The 20,794-nt window shown below is 40.1% G+C and overlaps 1 protein-coding gene and 1 long non-coding RNA gene across 2 annotated transcripts; both read left to right on the top strand.

Annotated features, from left to right (window-relative positions):
* Positions 1–4,564: 4,564 nt before the first annotated feature.
* Positions 4,565–15,955, top strand: chst6 (carbohydrate sulfotransferase 6). Its single transcript, XM_023956037.2, has 2 exons — positions 4,565–4,803; positions 11,522–15,955. Exon 2 carries the CDS (start codon positions 11,565–11,567, stop codon positions 12,759–12,761), a length of 1,197 nt encoding a protein of 398 aa, XP_023811805.1. The 5' UTR covers positions 4,565–4,803; positions 11,522–11,564; the 3' UTR covers positions 12,762–15,955.
* Positions 15,956–19,067: 3,112 nt separating this feature from the next.
* Positions 19,068–19,794, top strand: LOC105354266 (uncharacterized). Its single transcript, XR_013656473.1, has 3 exons — positions 19,068–19,188; positions 19,451–19,527; positions 19,659–19,794. It is a non-coding gene; the product is annotated as an uncharacterized LOC105354266 (long non-coding RNA).
* Positions 19,795–20,794: the final 1,000 nt, after the last annotated feature.

Genomic DNA, 20,794 nt, shown 5'->3' on the forward strand with positions numbered 1-20,794 from the left:
CTCCAGAGGAGCCAAACACCAACTCCTGGTTGACAGAACAGTCGCTCAAGACTGCAGGTCACAACACACCAACCTGTGCACAGCCTGGATTGATTACAAGAAGGCCTATGACTCAATGCCACACACGTGGATCACTGAATGCTTGGAGCTGTACAACATCAACAGGACTCTAAGAGCCTTCAAAGGAAACTCATTGAACCTGTGGAAAACCACCATTGAAGCCAATGGGAAGCCACTTGCACAAGTGTCCATCAAATGTGGGATATACCAAGGTGATGCTCTGTCCCCACTGCTGTTCTGCATAGGTCTGATCCCCCTCAGCCAAATAATCAACAAGACTGGCTATGGATACCGACGCAGAAATGGGGCCAACATCAGTCACCTCCTATACATGGATGACATCAAGCTATATGCTAAGAGCGAGCGTGACATTGACTCCCTGATCCACACCACAAGGATCTACAGTACTGACATTGGGATGTCATTCGGGCTCGAGAAATGTAGCCGGATGGTGACAAAGAGAGGCAAGGTAGTCCACACAGGAGGGGTCTCACTCCCAGAAGGAACAATAGCAGACATCGAGGACAGTTACAAGTACCTTGGAATTCCACGGGCAAATGGCAACCTGGAGTACATTATATTACATTATATTATATTACATAGAAAATCCCAATATTTTCTTTCGATGTTTAAAGCACATAAAAATTACATGTTCAAATTTATAATCACTAAGTAGTCTCTACATTTTTTATTTAAGCAATTTAACCTCTTGAAAAAATTTCCAGATTCTTTTAACAGTAACTATAGTTTTTATCATCCCAGGTGTAAGCACGGTGGTGTTAGCATCATGATTATCAAGAAGGTGTCGCTTAAAAAAGTGTGTGAAAAATATTAAAGGCTGTTTTTCTTCTTTAAGTATTTAACTCACATAATAGTATAATTGCTTGCTGTCAAAGCTAATAGGCTGTTTGGGCGTAACTGTGAGGATCGTCTGAAAAGACCAAATAAACCCAATCAATCTGTGAGGCATGAAGCGAAATATCACAATTTCAATATATATTAAAGTGAAAAAAGTTATTTTGTTTTAATGGGTCTTTTTAAAGTCATAAATTATGCACATAATTGATACTATGACCATGGATGTGGATATAAACATGCTAAATGTGTCAAAATGTTTGTGTCAGGAATTCTTTCTTCAAAAAAAGGTTCAAATACAAGTCTGTTGACTCCAACAAAACCAAAAGTAGAGGAAAAAGGTTCATGAAAACTACAAAACTGGCAGCAAAAACATATACATGCATATAAAGAGAGCATAATTCATGAAAAAAAGGTTAGGATGGCTGTTTTTCAGACACTAACATGAACATTGGAGGAGGTTAAATGATACTGATCACTTCCAGTTAATCTATTGTTGAGAAGATCGGATGGAAATAAGGAAAAATAATTTTCCTTGCATTCAGATTGAGCCCTCAAAGAGGAAATTGAGTCTCTGCTGGAATGCTGGAGGACCAGCAGAACAGAACAATGGACATCTGTTAAGAATTTGACATGTCATTGCTATGATTCTGCTGTCATTGTTTGTCTTAATCTTTTCATTACACATCATTTAGACCTTATCACTGTTCACGGAGCACAGAGTGTCATTGTGATTTGATCAAACTAGTCACAAGTTACAACCTCTGTACCAGCATCCTGAACTGATTTAGATTTCATTTTTTCCCAAACTGTTCTGTTGTGGAGGAACAGTCTGGTTTTCTGACCTTAACAGATGAATTAGTTGCCACTCCCACATAAAACATGGGCTGTGTGTCTATTACCGGTAAAAATATGTTTTTCCTGGATCAATGCCACTCTGTTAGCTCATTTTAATCCAAAGTTCAATGTTTGATTGGTGACAGACAATCACACTCCAGTTATACCCATGCTTAACTTTCCGTCTTTCTTTCAATAGCAGGTAAACATCAGGAGGTACAGAGATTACCCACATGAAAAGCTGTTGGAAGAAAATCAACCCTCATGTTTTTTCCAAAAGTTGTTTCTAGGGCTGTTACTCTGCTGTGTTTTCTTTTTCTACAGGGCGTAGTCCTCATAAGATTGGGTGGTACTGCAAATAAAAACCACAAAAAAAAAAAAGATATGGTTTTATACTTTTTCACTCATGTGTTTCTCCACTGATGTTATTGCTGTGAACCCTGCATTCTGAAGGATGTCCGCTTGAAAAAAGCCACACTCGCTGTTTTCCTTTGCAATTTTTGCAAAGTAAATGTTTGAGGTCCTCCATTGAGGTGGAAATGGTTTTAAAGGGGTTGAAAACATGAATGTCATTCCCAGAGAATGTAAGTCAGATAAGGAAGAGAGAAGGTCTTTGTGGGGTCATCTTTGTCAGCTAAACAGAAATCAGAAAAATGTCAAACACACTTGGTTTTTTTTCAGTGAGTAAGACCCACTTCCCATCATCCATCTGATTACGTGCTCTTTTGTTTGCTTACAGCCACTCACACCCACAACCTAACATTACCGGCGGTGCAACAAAATTATTGAGCAATATTGGAGCCATCCAGCTGTACAGTTTAGAACCAGATACCAGCTCGGACGAAGAAAGCAAAGACGTACGTGGATTTGTTTGTCTGCAAGTGGATGCATCAGAATGAAGCAGAGCAGGGAGCTTGTGGCCCACCCAGCGAATTGTCTACCAGTTTTGTGTGTTTTTGCTTTGAACATTTTTTTTTTAATTTCAAAAACATTTTTTTTGCTTTCAAAAAATATTTTTGCGTTTGCAACACACATTTTTTCACATGCGTTGAGTCTCATCTCGCTTTTTCCCTATCTTTGATTTTGCTATCATAAGTTTCAGTTTAGCGGGACATAGCTGCCATCAAATAGTGTCAACCGTTGACATGATCACAAAGGACAAAGTAATAACGTAACGTCTACTATACGTGTTGTTTAAGTGTTCATTTTGACCTGTCCCCTGTAGCCTGCCTGTAGAAAAGAAATGTACCAGAACACTTGTTTTACATGCACAGAGCAGTTTATAACCTCGATATTTCGTGCAGGTCACCCCCGTACAGATTTGCCCATTCCCCCCCCCGCAATCAGCCCCAATCCACTGATCCAGTTGTAACCGAGGCTAGCAGTCCTTTTTTTTCAGTCTTTAAATGCAAATTTTATTATGCATTGTGTTAAGGAAATAATAAACTTCTGAAATGTTTTTTACGTTCAAATGCTTGAGATCAAACATCTCCTTATTGCGGTTAGATACAACTGGAATAGCCAAAGAGAAGCAAGAGGGAAAAACAAACCAAAACCATACAATCTGATTTACAGAATCATTGAACCGATAGACATACAAACATACTCACAATACTCCCTTTTTAAAGCTGAAACATGGTTCATCCACAGTTTAACTTACATATACTGTCACAAACTTGTTAGACATGTCAATGCCTCATTTAGCACACAACGTCCCCGTGCATCGAAGCATGGCGAAGATGTAAGCTGCAGGCACAGCAGCGCTCCGGAAGCCGATGACTCAATCCACAACACGATTTTCATCGTAGTGGGTCTTTAACATGTACATAATAATGTCGTCAGCAGAGGGATCCATGATGCAGCATGTGCAAAATGGTGCAGGGCATTGGAGTGGCTCTCTGAGCCACTACTGTCATATGTTTTGGCTGAGCAGTTATCTCCATTTTTTGTGTCATTCACTGTGACTTCCATGATATAGTAGCACAAGAATGTCATGGGTGTAACTAATAATGAGAAATATCAAATTTTTGCACTGAGGAAACAAACAACATTCTGGTTCGAGTGGCAGAAGAAAATTGTGGTAAAATGTTGTTTTTTCTAAAACAAATTGATACCATAGGGTTGGTAAAAAGTTTACCAAAGTACACTATTAACAAAAGAACAAACTGTGATTTTAATGTTTTCCTTTTTTGCTTTTGTTTTTCCCAGTCACTATTTTTACACACAAGAATTTCAAGCATGTCATTACTGTGACGCTAAAGACTTTGTTCCACTGAAGATGGATTTGATGGATGGATAGATAAACAGTAAACTAAACAGTTTCCTCAAAGAGCGTGAAAATATGGAACCAAAAACAATGCACTACCTATTGCACACCCTTGAATACACACCCTTACACACACCTTTTTTTTTTAAAAGCAAAGTCACCATCTTCCCTCTGTTTAGTCCTTTTTTATCCACCGTTTAGAGGACGGGAGAGAGGATGAGGGGACAGCAGGACAGGACATGAGTCTGGGTCACACAGGAACCAGATGCATCCTTCTACTTTATGAAAGTTCATTATGATTGTACAAAAAAATACATTTATTTGTTCAATAAAATTAAATTTGCAACACCTTACGTACTCGATAAACTGATAAAAACGCGCGTGAGTGTTTTATGAAATATTTATCAGAATATTTTCTGAAATGAATCCTCTGTAACAGACATGAGGAGGTTTTTATTACAGTGTCAGGTGAGCCTGCAGGTCTGTAGCCGGAGGGAGATTCCGCTTCCCAGACATCACCTTTTCTCGCGATATCTCAAAGCCTGACTCCGTTGGTTAGAGTCAGTCCCACACCTGAAGTATGTGCCGTCATGGCAGTACCCCCGCGTTTGGGACACTATCAGGGCACGTCCCGCCCGCCGCCTCCAGCCCCCTCCCATTGATCCGCCCAGACCAGCAGCGGCGCCCCCGGCCACGTCTCAAAACTCCGCTACGGACATAAGCGCGCGCGCCGCATCCGAGGAGCATGAAGAGGACCCCGCGGACGGATCTCTGGACTGTAAGAGGTAAAAAAAAAAAAAAACTTTTTAGAGGAAAACGAGGGGTCAGCTTCCGCCGACTTTCTCCTCGTCTGTCCGTTAGGAAGTAGGACCGTTTTGGGGACGACTAACTAACTCAACTGACCTTGAAGTTTCTGCTCAGACACGACAAACGCTCGGTTTAAAAACGGAGATGGGGTCGCTAGACTCCAAAACGGACACGCGCGTGAAAACAAGACGCTTTTGGGTGTTAAACCGAATTGTGCCACCCTGTTTATGTTCAGGGCTTCATCAAATAACTGGAGCATTTTGTTTTATTTTTTAATTATGCGTTTTTCTTCAACACAAATTTACATTTTTAAAAAAGGGGGAACAATTGAAAAATAACGGTTTTTAATTTAAAACTCTGAAAAGTTATTCAGTTTTAAGACGTGTAAACTAAAAGAAAACACACACACACACACACACACACACACACACACACACACACATATATATATATATATATAGACAGATACCTCACAGCCTCACATAAATAATAAAAAATAGGACTTTAAAACATTATTATTTGTTGAGGAATGAGTAAGTTAGCTGTTCATTACCTGGTAAAGTTAATAATTATCAGTTATCCTTTCCCTTCACGCCTGGTTTTTGGTTGATTACTTTCATCCTGTTAATAAAGTCTTAATATTCCCATCTACATATAAGGGCACAGAGATGTTTTCATAAACGTATTTCTTAAAATTTTCTTTTTGTTTTGTTTTTATTAGATGTACAAGTTCAGGATTTCCTTGCCTATAAATGAATTAAAATCCCAAAAATCGTTTTGTGAATTACATTAAAAGTCCTTTTGTCCCCCTGCATTCTGGTAAATGAATGGCGTTACTTTTAGTTATCAAATATGTGGTCAGGATAATAGAATCCAATTTGCATCAGCGATTCTTAAAATAATATAAAATAGCCATCTCCTTAAAGTGACTAGGACATCCTGAGGATACATATGTGAAGGATCTCAGTAGACAGCGGCTTAACCTTTAGCAAGCCTAGGGACAAAAGGAGCTAAGTGGTGTAACCGGAGATCTCTGTCGAGGAAAGTATTTGTGCATAAAGGCATTCAGAATTCACAAACGTGCTCCTCACTTTGACAGCTCCTTTGTTCTGTTTTCATCCTTTAAGTTGTCTTCAAAACTTTCTGGTGGAGTGAATAATCTTCTAATTCCTGGTAATGGACAAAACAAAACTTCTAAGAAAGTTTATCAAAAATAAAACAACAAGACTGTCTCAAGATAACAAGAAGGAGTTTTTCAATTCAATTCAGTCTTATTTCTATAGCCCAACATAGTTGTCTCAATGGGCCTCTCTAATTGTACAAAACATAAAATCAGTTATAAAATACAAAAGCTGATTGCGAAACTAAACAGACTAAACTGGGCATCTCTGCACTTAGATCCTCCCCAGATCAGGATCCCCCCCCCCAAAAAAAAAAAAAAAAAAATCAGATTCCCAGGAAATTGAAAGGAAAGGATACTTTTTGCTCACTCTGAGGCGTTTCTGATCTCCACAGATAGACTCCTGCTGTTCTGTCGTGTGCAGATGATCCCTGAACTGTCGCTCCACTCCGGAAAGACCAGTTCTCTAGACTCTGATAGTTCTTTGACGGGTTCTGTTTGTTCTCGTCTTTGTCTCATCCCAAATGTTCGTTTTCTTTGCCGAAAAACAAAGTGTTTCAGTTTTATTATCACGATAGTGAAGGTTTGTTGTTATCTTTAGTTCACAGCCTGCAATAAGGTTTTATGGTCACAAAGATGCATGGAAAAGCAGTTCTCTGTATTCAACCGTATAAGAAGAGATTTTTATTGGTCTGTCCATGTCGTCTTCCTGCAATTGTTGTAGTGTTGTAAAGTCAGGATTTCCGACTCACAACATGCGGAGTCACTTCAAGAAAACAAAGGGACAGGAAGCATCAGCTGAGGAGAAAAAAGCAGCAGGATTTAGGAAAATGATGTCATGTGTGAGACCAGGAAACTCCGACGCCGAGAAGAAGAAACTGTCCTTTTCATTTATTTGAGCCTCATTTGTATAAAGAAGTCTTATCGCAGTTTTTGACAAATATTTGTTTAAAGACCCGCTCCCATGGAAATGGCCTTTTTGCTGTTTTTTTACATCTTCTTGTGAATTTTTCTCATGATGGAAGAACATGCTGGTAGATTAAAAATAATTAAGATTAAAACTGCGTTTCTGCGTTAAATTCTTGTGAATCAGGAGCAGACGTTTGAAAAAGCTTGTATTTGTCATGCAAAAGCTAAAGTTGGGTGGGCCCCTGCCCCGGTGGGCCCCTGCCCCGGTGGGCCCCTGCCCCGGTGGGTCCCTGCCCCGGTGGGTCCCTGCCCCGGTGGGTCCCTGCCCTGGTGGGTCCCTGCCCTGGTGGGCCCCTGCCCCGGTGGGTCCCTGCCCCGGTGGGTCCCTGCCCTGGTGGGTCCCTGCCCTGGTGGGTCCCTGCCCTGGTGGGCCCCTGCCCTGGTGGGTCCCTGCCCTGGTGGGCCCCTGCCCCGGTGGGTCCCTGCCCCGGTGGGTCCCTGCCCCGGTGGGTCCCTGCCCTGGTGGGTCCCTGCCCTGGTCCTTACGGATGCATCCAGTTGCATCAGAGCTCAAAACTGTACGGCTGCAATATAGCTCGCCATTTTTGTTGCACCGGTAGTGTCAGGTTGTGGTTGTGAGGGGCTCTAAGCTAGTGGGAGAGAGTGTAAACAGCAGCCCCAACCCCCAACTCAATTCTGTAGGAACGTCTGTATAACTGTCGCCCAGAAAACAACACAGGTTTTGATTTGATTTAAATTAGCATAATCATTAATGAAAGACCACTGGGAGCGCTTTGAAAATCAGTCAAAAGGTGATCGGAGGTGATGTTTTGTGGGTTCGGGCTATTGGTCTCTGTTGCTTGGCGTTCAGTGCAGAACGCCACGAAGATCCAGTTTTTTTGTGGGGTTTTGCAAACCCTCCATCCATGAGATGGAAACAGCTGCATGTGAGAACTCGGAGAAGCAGTTTCTTTCTGTTGGTGCACACAGCTGAGCGTGTTTTCTGTTCTTAAGAAAACAAGCCCGTCTCTGCAGCTGGTGCTGGTCCTCGTGGGGTTGCAACAAAAAGGCAAAAACACTTTTTTTTTTCTTTTTTTTTTATTGCGAGCAACCAGTCTTTAGTGGATGAGCGGCAGTCCTCTGGTAACCATGGCTGAGCTGCCTGAACAAATAGTTTGTCCACTCCTATTTTTAGCAGTAACGTGGATCTGCTGTGTCCTTACCAGGGAGGGTAAATCACAAAAGGTAGTTAAAACACCCACGACAACATTTAAAAAGCACATTTTTTTATTTGTTGTTGTTGTTGTTGCTCTCAGTGTCTTTATAACAGAAAAAAATGGGAGAAGAGTTCAAATTTCTGAACTCAAGAGATAAAGAAGGGAAAACAAAAAACTGTTGTAAACAGAAAGCAAATGTGCCCAAATAAAGAGAACCGAGAGCACCTGTTTGGTCGTAACGTATGTTTGCTTGTCTGTTGAACTTTGCATGACAATGGTCAGGAAAGACAAACATGTTCACAATAAAAAAGGTAATAATGGGACATTATTAGGAACATGTTACCACAGAATGGACCAATGCCAAGTTGACCAAAGAAAAACTGAAACTATTATGTTTTTTTTAATACAAAACAGTGTAAATCTAGAAGTTGAGGGAATCTTCAGCTTTTATCTGTGTCCTGAGGACACAGATAAAACACGGGTCAGCAACCTTTACGACATGACGTCTCCATTCAAACTGTTCTGTGCCATCACAGTTGTTAAGCAGAACATTCACAAACAGCACGTCAAAGAGCATGATTTTTGGGATTAACTCAAAAAGTGTTTTGAGTTAATGCATAAGGAAACCAGGTTAAAGTTGAAATAGTGTTGCAACCACATTTGTTTAAAACCAGAAGTATTGCATTTGTGGAATGTCGTACCTACAGCAGTAGGATTGGATACAAAATACCATCAATATTTCTAAGAACTTCACAACAATTAATTAACATTGAGAGAAAAAAACGTATGCTTTGTGCTCATTCATCTGTTGTTTCATTATGAGACAGGGTCAGTAACTCAATGTAAGTTAATTCTGTGATGGTGCTTTTATTGTATGTAAAATTAAATGTTTTTACTTTTTCTTTGATATGCTAATTATAGTCATATACACTTTTTATAATTGGACAGCGTCATTATTCAGTTTTTCATCAGCATATTCAAAACTTGTTCAAATTTCATTTTGACAGACCAATGCCAAAAACACGACCACAGCTTATTGCGAGAAGAGAGGAGATTGTCACCCAAACCCTTTTTTTTTAAATATATATATAGAAAAATACAGACAGAGGACGCCCCCGCATCCTTCCCTCCAGGCTGCCGACCCCCGTCGTTTATTAAACCTTCTCAGGGCGTATGATGAAGGAAGATCGGCTCCCTTAACGCTCATAACACCGTTATAGCCGTTAGCTGAAGATCCTGATAAGAAGGATCCACGTGGCTCCACCCAGCAAAGTAGTGTTGTGTGCATGAACAAACACGCCTGTTTTGACAGGCGTCTCTGTTACACATGCTCAACTTCATGGCTTCTTGGCATCATGCCTTCCTCCTGCTGTCTGTGCGGCGCATGCCATGATGATTGATTATCTCATCATCTTTTATTACCGCCAAACGGAATTCGTAATGGAGGCTTCTATAAATTCTGCCGCAAGTCTAAATTTAAAGGAGTAGCTGACTAGCAGGTTGGGCCTAATGATGGCCAGAAGAACGAGAAGATTGTCTTCAGTGTGGTCTGAGTGTGTGCTAACACACATGTTGATTTAAAAAAATAAAAAACAATTTTTTCTTATTTTAAAATTTGAAAGTAAATTAAAAATAGTTCATTGTGATTTTTTTAGTAGGTAACATCTGTTGAAAAAGCACAAAAGAACAACCATAATAATGAAAAATAACTCCAGAAAAAAGCTAAAGGCTTAAACAAACATTATATCAAAGTACTTTAACCATCTTTTAATTACATCAATTAGTTACGTTAATTAAGAGCTTCCTGTATTTTACTGGTGTCCAAAGTGCTTGTATGCTGGGTTTTTAACACTGGAAATTACTCCACCTAAATAACACGAAACAACCCTTTATGTGAATTAAACTGGATTTATGAAAGTCAGAAATAGTTGATTTACTATGTAAACACTTAAGTGAAGTGTTGCAAGTCGGGCTGCTTTTCTCCACTTCACAATCCACTAGAATTGCATTAATTGCAGAAATGGTTGAAGAGTTACGGCTGTCGAAAAGCTCCCGTGTTAAACGATTAACTCACAGGTCACCAGTTCAAACCATTGACTGTATATGAGAACTGGAACACCTGACTGTGACATCACACATAGAAAATGGCTAACTTTTGGCTCCAACCAAATGAAGTTATTCAAGTCATTTTTTTTTTGCATTATGGACGGCGCCATGTTGGAGCCAGAGACGTCAGTAGGCTCTGAAGCAAAATTTCTATGGCAACCACTCTAACCAATCAGTAGTGAGGTTGTTGGAAGGCCACACCCCTACCACTTGAAAGCGAAAACACACAATCTGTCAATTAAACATTTCAAAGATTCAAAACTTCAATAGAAATCTATGGGATTTTGGCAGGTACTTCCTGTTTGGAGAACCAGTGGGGAAAAGTCACCCAGTTCTCATATACAGTTAGTGGTTTAAACAAATATATCTATAATTAATTTATGTAACTAAGCAAATGTTTCTGGCTCGTCCCAACGAACCGCACAGCAACCCTCTTTGTTTAAGGAGCATTTATTGAACAAGTCCGTCCCTGTTTGATGGTAGAGCGTCCAGCCTCCAATTCCTCCGTTCTACAATGACTTTAACACATAAGGCTTGTTTCTTATTTTTCACCCAGACTTTTTGGGAAAGTCTTGTGTGACTTGAAAGAAACAAACAAGTCACATGACCACATCTTTATTGACAGTCAGTGCGATGAACATTAGAGAAGGTTGGCCGGTCCACTCTATGATGATCTTTTGATTTAATACATATATACTGTATATGTATATATAATCTAATCTAATCTAATCTAATCTAATCTAATCTAATCTAATCTAATATAATATAATATAACATAATATAATATAATATAATATATAGATATATGTGTGTGTATATATATATCAAACCATTTTAAGATAATAATTCATAAACTTATTAAATTAAATAAAAAATACTATCTTCTCGACTATACTTGGTTCTAATCATACACATGTTTGCACTTAAACACACATTGAATTCATTAAATTTAATGATGGTGAAGTAGAATTTGATTAATTGCCTAAAAGAGAGTGGAAGGACACGAATTTATATGTTTTTTCATTAACAATTTTTTTACTTAGTTGCCTTAATGTCTATGAAGACTCTCATTCATCCAGGTAGATTCCATCATAGTAGTAGGTTTTAAAGGTTGTCATCTGGACTTGGTTTTTAAAGTTGAAGATGTTTCACCTTTTATCCAAAAGGCTTTGTCAATTCTGAAATAGCTGGTTAAAGAGCTGGTTTACATGCGCTCATGGGGGAGGAGTCAGACCTGAAACTGGATAGTTTTGTCTGCTTAGACTACAGGCTTTCGGGTCGTTAGGAGTTTGGTGGTTTACAGTGATAAGGAAAATATGTTTTTCTCTTGTCTTTTCTCTGCAGAACGCGAGTTGGATTGAGAAGAGGCAGGCCTGCACCCACAGCTATGATGTCCCGCTGCAAAATCAGCTACCCCTCCTTGATAGTCCTAGTGCTCCTGCAGGGCATGACCCTGCTGATGTTCTACGGCTGGTATGTTCAGGTGAAACCCCAGAGCCCTCCGCCCACCCAAAGCAAAGTCCACGTGCTGCTGCTGTCGTCTTGGCGATCGGGCTCGTCGTTCATGGGTCAGGTGTTCAGCCAGCACCCGTCTGTCTTCTACCTCATGGAGCCAGCTTGGCACGTGTGGAGCTCCGCCCCCAGAGTGGGGATGCGCTTCCTTCGGATGGCTGTGCGAGACCTCATCCACAGGGTGTTCCAGTGCGACTTCTCCGTGATGGACTCCTACATGCCAGAGCAGCGCAACATGTCGAAGATCTTCATGTGGAGTCACAGTCGGGCGCTGTGTTCGCCGCCGGCCTGTTCCCTCACGCCCCGCGGCCAGTTCAGCAACCAATCGCAGTGCTACAAAAGCTGTGATTCCGACGGCCTCCAGAAGGTGGAGGACGCCTGCAACACCTATAGTCACGTGGTGTTAAAGGAGGTCCGCTTCTTTGAACTGGAGTCTCTCTACCCTCTCCTGAAAGACCCCACCCTGGATTTCCGTATCGTCCACCTGGTGCGGGACCCGCGCGCCGTGGTGAGGTCTAAAGAACAGTCGGCTGGTTCCTTCGTGAGAGATAACGCCATGGTCCTGGAGCAGAAAAACATCCCAGCGAGCGAGGTGCAGTACCAGGCCATCCAGGAGATCTGCCGCAGCCACGTGCGCATCAACGAGCGCGCCATGCTCAAGCCCCCTCCGTTTCTAAAAGGACGCTACAAGATGGTTCGCTTCGAAGACATTGCTTTCAACCCCCTCAAGGAAATCAATGACATTTACGATTTCGTAGGTTTACAGATGACCCCCGAGCTTCAAGACTGGATCGTCACTGTGACGCAGGGAAAGGGCAAGGGCAGCACAAAGGACGCCTTCGACATCACATCGCGAAACGCCAAAGCCGTGACGCAGGCTTGGCGCAAAGCGCTGCCGTTCAGCAAGGTGAAGAAAGTCCAGGACGCATGTAAAGGAGCCATGTCCCTGCTGGGCTACAGGACCGTGGACAATGAAAGGGAGCAGAAGAACATGGACGTGGACCTGCTGGTGCCAAAGGTGCCTTTCAAGTTCAACTGGGAAGTGCACACAAAGAAGGTCGCCGAGAGTTAAAGCTCGGCGCCAACCTGTGATCCGGTTCTGTGGGAGTCCACAGAACTTCACAGGCTCCTTTGTTTCAAGTAGAGACCGCTCTCGGGTGAACAATGGAGACTTGGGACGCTGCTTGAAGGAAATGTTAAGGCTAGCTGCAAAAACCCATCAGCAGATTTATGCGAGAAAGTCGTTTTTTATGAAGTGATCCTAGTTCAGGATGAAGTTTTACCGCCGCTGACGGAGCCTCACAGCACTTTGGAAGAGTTTTCCACCGTTTGCTTTTGCACATGTAACGGGTCCAGCTGGAGACGAAAGAGAAGTTTACGTCTGTGTGTGTGTCTGCGTGTGGGTGTGAGAGTCTTCACTTTTCCCTCCAGGTTGAGTCCTGTTCAGCAGCGGTTTAACCCCTCTGACCCACGACGTTATGTTTGATCGCTCACGAGGCCTCCCCCAGGAGAGGACGCATCCATCTACACTTGCAGTTTCAGTGAGAGCAGGACTTTCAGACCAGTTTGTGATCAGGAAACTATTTACAAAACATCGTAAGCCTTTTCTGCAGCGGCTGCTTCATAGTTTCCTGCTGAGCTGTAGGTTTTTTATCCCCATCATTACTCAGAACAGCACACTACAACAAAGGAAGAACACCCAAACCTTTTGCCCACTTCTTTGTCTTTAAGAGTTTTTGAAATTGTCAAAGTTCAGAAATGACGCGCTACACTCTCTAAACTGGCATGTTTCAGCTTTCCAGGCTCAACAACGAACCACATCAGCTTAGATTTAAAAAAAAAAAAAACAACCTTCCATGCATCTATGAGGGAATGTTAGGGCCACCATAAAAGAAAACGATAAATTAATCTAATAAATATTAGATTAAAATATTGGACAAAAGTCAACAAAATTGTAATTTGATGAAAATAAAACTGTACATTTACAAACAAAAGTCAAACAGATTTAGTGAGATCGTTGAGCAATCCATCACATTTCGCTGAATGAACATCAATCAAACAGGTCTGTTTCATTTGTTTTTATTTTGATCATTTTCTCAAACCATAAATTTACAACTTTCTCCTGATAATTGTTTGACTGTACTATATTAGTTTATTTTTCTTCTTTTATATGTTTGTAGTTCTCATTAGCTGAGGTAGTAAATAAAAAAACCTGATCAGCAGGTTCCCACAATAGAAGTGATGAGTTTAACCTCCTCACGTCAGATGAGTTTCCCAACTCTGGACGAGGCCCAACTGTCACGTTTGCGGCATTCACGGCATTCTGCTGCACAACGCTTCCTCCTCACATCCATGACCCAGACGACCAATCTCAGCTCGTTTGGTAGAAAGTGTGTCTGCTCCAAGAGCCGGCAGACAGACGTTTCTTATCGATTTTCTTATCTGACTCGATATGTAGCAAAGACCATAATAAGCTTTTGTTTTTTTTAGGAGATATGATGTCTGCTGTGGAGAATGATGGGAGGGAGGACGTTTTGTATTTCCAGGGAATGTCCTACTTCCTCGTTCTCACGAAAGTAACATTAACTTTTTTAACCTCTTGGTTTGGTCCACACCCCCCCTTTTGATCAAATCCCTGAACTTGAAGACAACAAACAGCTCTGACTGCGCGTTTAATTCAGATGAGCTAAAAAAAACACATTATTAATGTGTTGGTGGAGCTCCTCAGAGCAAAGTTTGGATCATTTAACTTCCTCTTTTTAGACAGATCCTGTCAAACAGCTGACAATGTTCTCGCTCCAGAACGCCATGAAGACTTCTTCCAAACCCTGAAAATCTGCTTTGTTAACATGTTTTTTCTTAATTTAATTAAATTATTAGATGTTTTAAATCTGTTTAACAGGTGGGATTGAATTTATTCACTCGAAAAAATCAGCAGGAATGAATAAATTATAGATGTAAATAACCTGTTAGTTTATATTTACATTTTTGTTGACATATTGATAAATAGTTGAAGGTACTGATTAATGTAACGCAAATTTGTTGGGTTTTTTTGTCAAAGGAGTTTAGTTTCTTAGGTGCTCTGTTTTTAAGCAGTATCTACCTTTTTTTTTTAAATCAAAGTGAACTATTTAATTTTTTGTTATGCTAGACAGGAAGGTTATCCTCCATAAATGTAGGAAATACATTTTATTTGTAAATGTGGAGAAACCCACAGAAGAGGGCAGTTGGTGCATCTGAGGTTTCTGGTGTGAATCTGATTGAGTGTGTGGTTTAAAAACACAAAATCCAGATCTGAAACTTCCATTTGTCTTCTCTTGTTTTTATTGGCTGCCATGTGTTCGTCCTGAGTTGACGGCGGTCAGATGTTTTCTTTTGGTTTGAGATGTCGACAGAAGTATTAGCGCTGCAGCCATGAACTCATGGTACAAGTATTTTCTTCCGTGGAATGATTCCCACCAGATTTGGTGGTTTATGATCATCACAAAATGAGACTTGGCACATTTTATCTGTGGGAATAAAGTATGGGAAATGAATGAGAAAGAAGAGATGAAGGAAATGAAAGCATCAAAGGACTTTCTCCTCCAGATCTTTAGCCTCTGGTCACTGAAGGCGGGTCATGCCGAGCATGCACAAAGGTGACGTGAGGGACGCTGGTGCACAGCACCAATGAAGGAAACAGGAAGTTATCGGTGGCACAGATGTTATTTAACTTAAAGCAGCAAACGTACAGATGCGGTTCATCTGCATCCATCGGTGTATTTTAGTGTTGCTACTTTAGATAATTGGTCAAATTCAAGTTTGCACGCAACAGCAAAATGTTTGTTTTTATTAAATGAAAATAAAAAAGCTTTTCAAATGCCATAAAAACTTGATGTGTGAATCCACTGTTTTTACACGTGAACCCTCATCAAGGTGACGTTTGGATTTTTTTAAATTCTGGGTCAAAACGTGGTGGACGAGGGTTTGTTATCTAGATCAGCTGGTTCTGTGTTTTGGACTGTTTTAACTTAATTAAGATGAAAGGTTCATGGATTCATTTTCCTTTTCTTTTTTTTAATTTCCTGTTAAAGATCACAAAGGAAATGGAGCTGTGAAAATGATTTTTTTCTGAATGTGTTAGTTTTATTTTGTTTTGAGATTATTTGGTACGAAAAGAAACTTCTTGGCCGAATGTATATTACATTCAATATTTGTTACGGATAATATGGACATGCTTGTTTTTTCATTTTTAAAATATATTTTAATAAAAAAAAATTAACCTGATTACCTTCTTGGTTTTTCCATTCCTGTTGTGTTTAGTGTGTTTGGATCATTTCTAAAGGACACAGTCAGGGCAGTTTGAGCTGCAGAGACTCCACCTTGTGTTTTATGAAAGGACGGTGAGCCAAAGTTGTTAAAAATCCTGCAGCAGAACCTGGAAAAACACGAACCGAGAGGGTTGGTGGAGAGTGTCCAGCCATGGCTGCAGAATGAAGGAGCTGCTCCTCCTTCATCCTTCATGGCTGGAGAATGAAGGAGGAGCAGCTCAACCAATGCGGAACCTCCTTCAAGTGCAAAAGGTTGAAGGAACTAAAAGTAAAAGAGCAAACTAAATATAGAAAAAAATGAATTAATTTTATCATTAAGTTTTGCAGTAGTTTTGAATTTTTTTGTTCTAGGAGAACTTTATTTGAAACTTTGTTTTCTTAGTTAGACCAGAGGTCTGCAATCTCAGGCTCAATTTGATTTAATTTTGGGTTTGTGGTTTTGTTCATTTGTTTTAGTCAATTAAGTTTTGTCATTCATGTTGATTTTTAACAACAACAAAAAAAACAAGAAAATTATGGTAAAAGCTGTAATTTATAGTCCATAGAAGAAAAACCTACAGCAGATATATTGATCTAGTTAACAGCATTTTATGTAGCAAATCTAATCAGTTTTTATGAAATAAAATTACATTGACGTGGATGGATTTAAAAGCCGTCGCCATGTTTATATTTGGTAGTAAAAGGATAAAAAGTATGATGGCAAACAAAATTTATAATAATAGAAAAAGTCATGTTTAAATTAGCTTTCTTGCATTTTTACTTTAAGTAAATCTGCTGCAACAGGAAGATATTCTTTGACACTGAGGGTATTTTATTTTGAAAGGAACTTATGCTGCTGTTAAAAGTACAATAAATTAATATTATTGTAGAAAAATATGTCATTGCTGGATTTTGGTCAGTAAGAAACTGGACCTAATGGCTCTTTTAGGGTTAAAAGCTGCTGACTTGTGGGGTAGAGACATTCAATTCTTAACAGAAATTCAACTTATTAAAATTTTACTTTAGAATTTGAAACAGTAAATCTGTTTAATTGTGAAATCCTGTATTTGTAAATTTTGTATTTTCACCAGAAATGTTATTACTATGGGTTAGGGTTTCTCTATCGGCAAAAAAAAAAAAACATAAGTAAAACAGATGTGTACGACGGAGTTTTAGGGCCACGGTGAGGAAAAAAAATTCTGGCCAACATGACGAGATTAAAGTCGTCATGTCGACTTTAATCTCGTCATGACGAGAAAAAACTCGACACAAAGTTTCGAGAAAAAACTCGTCTTGTCGAGATAAAAGTCGAAATAAAGTTTCGAGATTAAAGTCGCAATGTTGCGCGACAGCAGTGAAGCTGAGTCTTTCAGGAATATTCAGTGTTATGGCTAATGTTAGTGAGCTAGTGGCTTTGTATTTAAGAGTTTACAACAGATTTTTATGGCCACCAAAAAAAAGTAATTTTATTAGGAGATAAAAACTCGTAAATTTACGGGAAAAAAGTCATAGATTAACAAGGAGAAAACCCCGAAGTTGTCTGTTTATCGGAGCCTAGCTTGAAGATGAAATATGTGGAGCCTTTTGTGAAGCTTTATTTCCGGATTATAGGTTTAAAACAAAGAGATTCTGGGCCTTCTGGCGACTCAAAATCAGATTATTGTCAGTGTAGCAGTCTTTCCGGAGTTCGGTGTCGGTAAAGCGGAGTTTCATCTGTAAAATAAGGAGCTCAGAGACACGTTTGGGTGTAGAGGATCGCTGCAGCCTTTATTCTCCTTTTCATTCACATAACCTGAAGTTCATCTGTCACATTACGTCATGAACCTGTCATCCGATCACCAATGCGGAAGAAAACAGTGTCACATACGCCCCCTCCTGCAGATGAAGCGACCCGTTTGATCATTAAAAAACAAAGATGAATGAAAATAGTCTGTTATATTAGCATTACAACGTTGAAAAAGGCAAAAAGTGCTTCTCCTCCTCAGACGGAAGCATCACACAAACATAGAGATCTTGTCTTTGGTGGAGGAAGAAAGGATTCAAGTGGACAGATGCAGGGACACCGATGACGGCTTCATTGGGCTGCAGTGATCCTGCAAACCAACCATCAATAAATAAAACTTTAATAACTTGTAAATCAAACAAATGAGCTTCCAGACATCTGGGACGTTATCAATTAACATTCAGCTCACCTGTTAAACAAAGATTAGTCGGTCTGCTCTGCGGCTGCGCGGCGTTCACCTGCTGCTCTGCGTGCTGCTCACTTCCACAATAATCTCGTAAATTAATGAGTTTTTTTCGCTCGCGCGCAACATTGCGACTTTAATCTCGAAACTTTATTTCGACTTTTATCTCGACAAGACGAGTTTTTTCTCGAAACTTTGTGTCGAGTTTTTTCTCGTCATGGCGAGATTAAAGTCGACATGACGACTTTAATCTCGCCACGTTGGCCAGATTTTTTTTCCCTCACCGTGGCCCTAAAACTCCGTCGTAGGATGTGTGCCATACCACAACTGAACACTGGAGGGCGCTCTATGTTTTAAAGTGAGTCGCATAAATGAGGTGTGTGGTAAGATTGACAGAATAAACAGAAAACCTTAAAAACCACCTGTCTTACACATCTTAAAGAAGTTACAAAATCAATAAAAAAGAAGAAAAAAACTCACAACTAGGAAATAAAATATACATTTAAAGATGAAAAAATATAGAATAAAAGGGGCAAAGCAGCAACACAATAAAATGTTTAAAAGGGACACAATTAACCATAATAAAACACAAAATGAACAATAACACGCTCGGAATGAGAGCATAACTCAAAGATCAAGAAAACACTTCAAGATTATGTGTAGAATTAAACAAGGTGTCTATACATAGTAGTAGTGTTAAATAATAATGATAATGAACCTTCACATTTACGGTAAAGGTAAAGGTAACCTGCTCCTCCCACCTCCTCCTCGCTCCTCCCGCAGCGGCTCCTCCTGGGTGAGGTCAGCAGGTGGACGTTTCTCCTGCAGGTGGATAATGCGGCAACCGGGGAAGACGCTCCCGCCTCGCCGCTGCTCGTCTACCGTACGCGCAGTCGTCCCCCCCCACCCCCACCTCTGATTTGACAACAAGCGACGTCACTCACTGAAAAGTACCAGGCTGCTGACGGAAGTACCACCGCGGGAAAACCAAAATAAAAGCATCACATCTCAACTGAAATAATTCGTATGTGAAAAAGTCAAAGTCTTTCTTCATGTCAAATGCAATAGTAATATATTGATAGTGATTTATTTATCAAGTCAGGACTGTTGAAATTTGAAGATTTAGTGGAACAGTAACCTTTATAAGGCGTACTTAAAGTGAAGAGACAAAAGTTGTTTTCTTTTACTTCAGAAGATGAAAATCACAGGAGTAGATATGATTTTACACTTCAAGCTGCTTGCACTACTTTAAGGCAAACATGTTTCTATCATGGCACCTCTGGCAGTCTTCTCCCCACTCCCATCTCTGCTCTGCCTTCCTGATTGGACCCAGCTGTGGACACTCACCTCATCACCATACCAGGTGTATTTAAGTAGATCCTTCAACTGGAATTCATTGCCAGTTCGTTGCCCCTCTATGGTGCACTTCATGTCAAGTTTCTTGTTCTTGCGTTTCATGCTTTTACTAATTGCGATTCTTCACCTCGTCTTCAGGAAATACTGCCATGAGTGTCAATCTGGGTCCTACGTCCACACGAGCAGTCAGTGCTTCCAAAGCCTCCAGCCACGCCACGACTCCAAGCCAAACCACGCTTCAACTCAACGTCACGCCACAGCTCACAGCCTCTACACCTGGACTCTTAATCCAACAAATGCTAAATCAACTTACTTACCCACTGGTCCTTTTCCAGGGAAAATATATCGGTTCATTTCTTCTATGGTTCTTCCGGGTTCCAGTGTCTGGGTCTGCTCAGTTAAAGCCGATTGTGACAGTTTCTTTTTTGTCTGGGTTATAGTCTGGAATTCCCAACAGAAAGTTCTGATAAGTTGTTTTAAATCTTTTGTTTGAGAAAATATTTTTAAGGAATAAAATTTGGAATATTACGTGATTAGTCTTGTGTACGGTAGCAGGAGTTAAAGGACTTCTAGAATTTTTTTTTTTTTTAATATATAAGATTTGGTTTAGGGACAGAATGTTTTTTTTTTTTTCTTCTCATTGCTCCTTTCCTGTGATGTGTGGATTTATAGAGTATATTGAGTTAAACAAGAAACCACCAAGCTTTAAAGTGAGGCTTTTAAAATTGGGAGCAGATTTAATTGCAGAACCCCTTACAATAATATTTAATGTCTCAATTAAAACTCAATAAATCCTATCAGTCTGGAAATACGATTCTGCTCTCCCCTTATTAAAAGGGGGAGATCCTTCAATGTTAATTGTAGGAAAATTTCAAACTTGTTTTTTCTAACGTTTTGAATCCGATGTTTGTAATAAACTGAAAGAGTTCCTGAACTCTAACAATCTTCTTTCCAAATATCAATCAGGCTTCAGAAAAAAACATAGTACCAGTACGGCTATTATGAATACAGTTAAAGATATCATTGAAGCATTAAATAAGAAACTGTGTGGCGCGACACTCTATATTGCTCTTTCAAAAGCTTTCGACACTGTTGACCATGCTGTCCTGAAAAACAGACTGATCAGCTTTGGATTGTTAGAGCACGCAGTCGGTTGGTTCTCAAACTACTTAAATAACAGATCCCAGTCTGTTAAATATGAACATTTGTATTCTGATTTTGTTGCTGTTCACTAAAGCTTTCCACAGGGTTCTGTTTTGTGCCCACTCCTATTC

The sequence above is a fragment of the Oryzias latipes genome, chromosome 6 (genome assembly GCF_053564925.1).
Source record: "Oryzias latipes strain Hd-rR chromosome 6, Olatipes_Hd-rR_3.1".
Classification (NCBI taxonomy): domain Eukaryota; kingdom Metazoa; phylum Chordata; class Actinopteri; order Beloniformes; family Adrianichthyidae; genus Oryzias; species Oryzias latipes.

Bases quoted from the DNA above. Each gene is read 5' to 3' on its own strand.
- chst6 (XM_023956037.2), top strand. From the start codon at position 11,565: ATGATGTCCCGCTGCAAAATCAGCTACCCCTCCTTGATAGTCCTAGTG.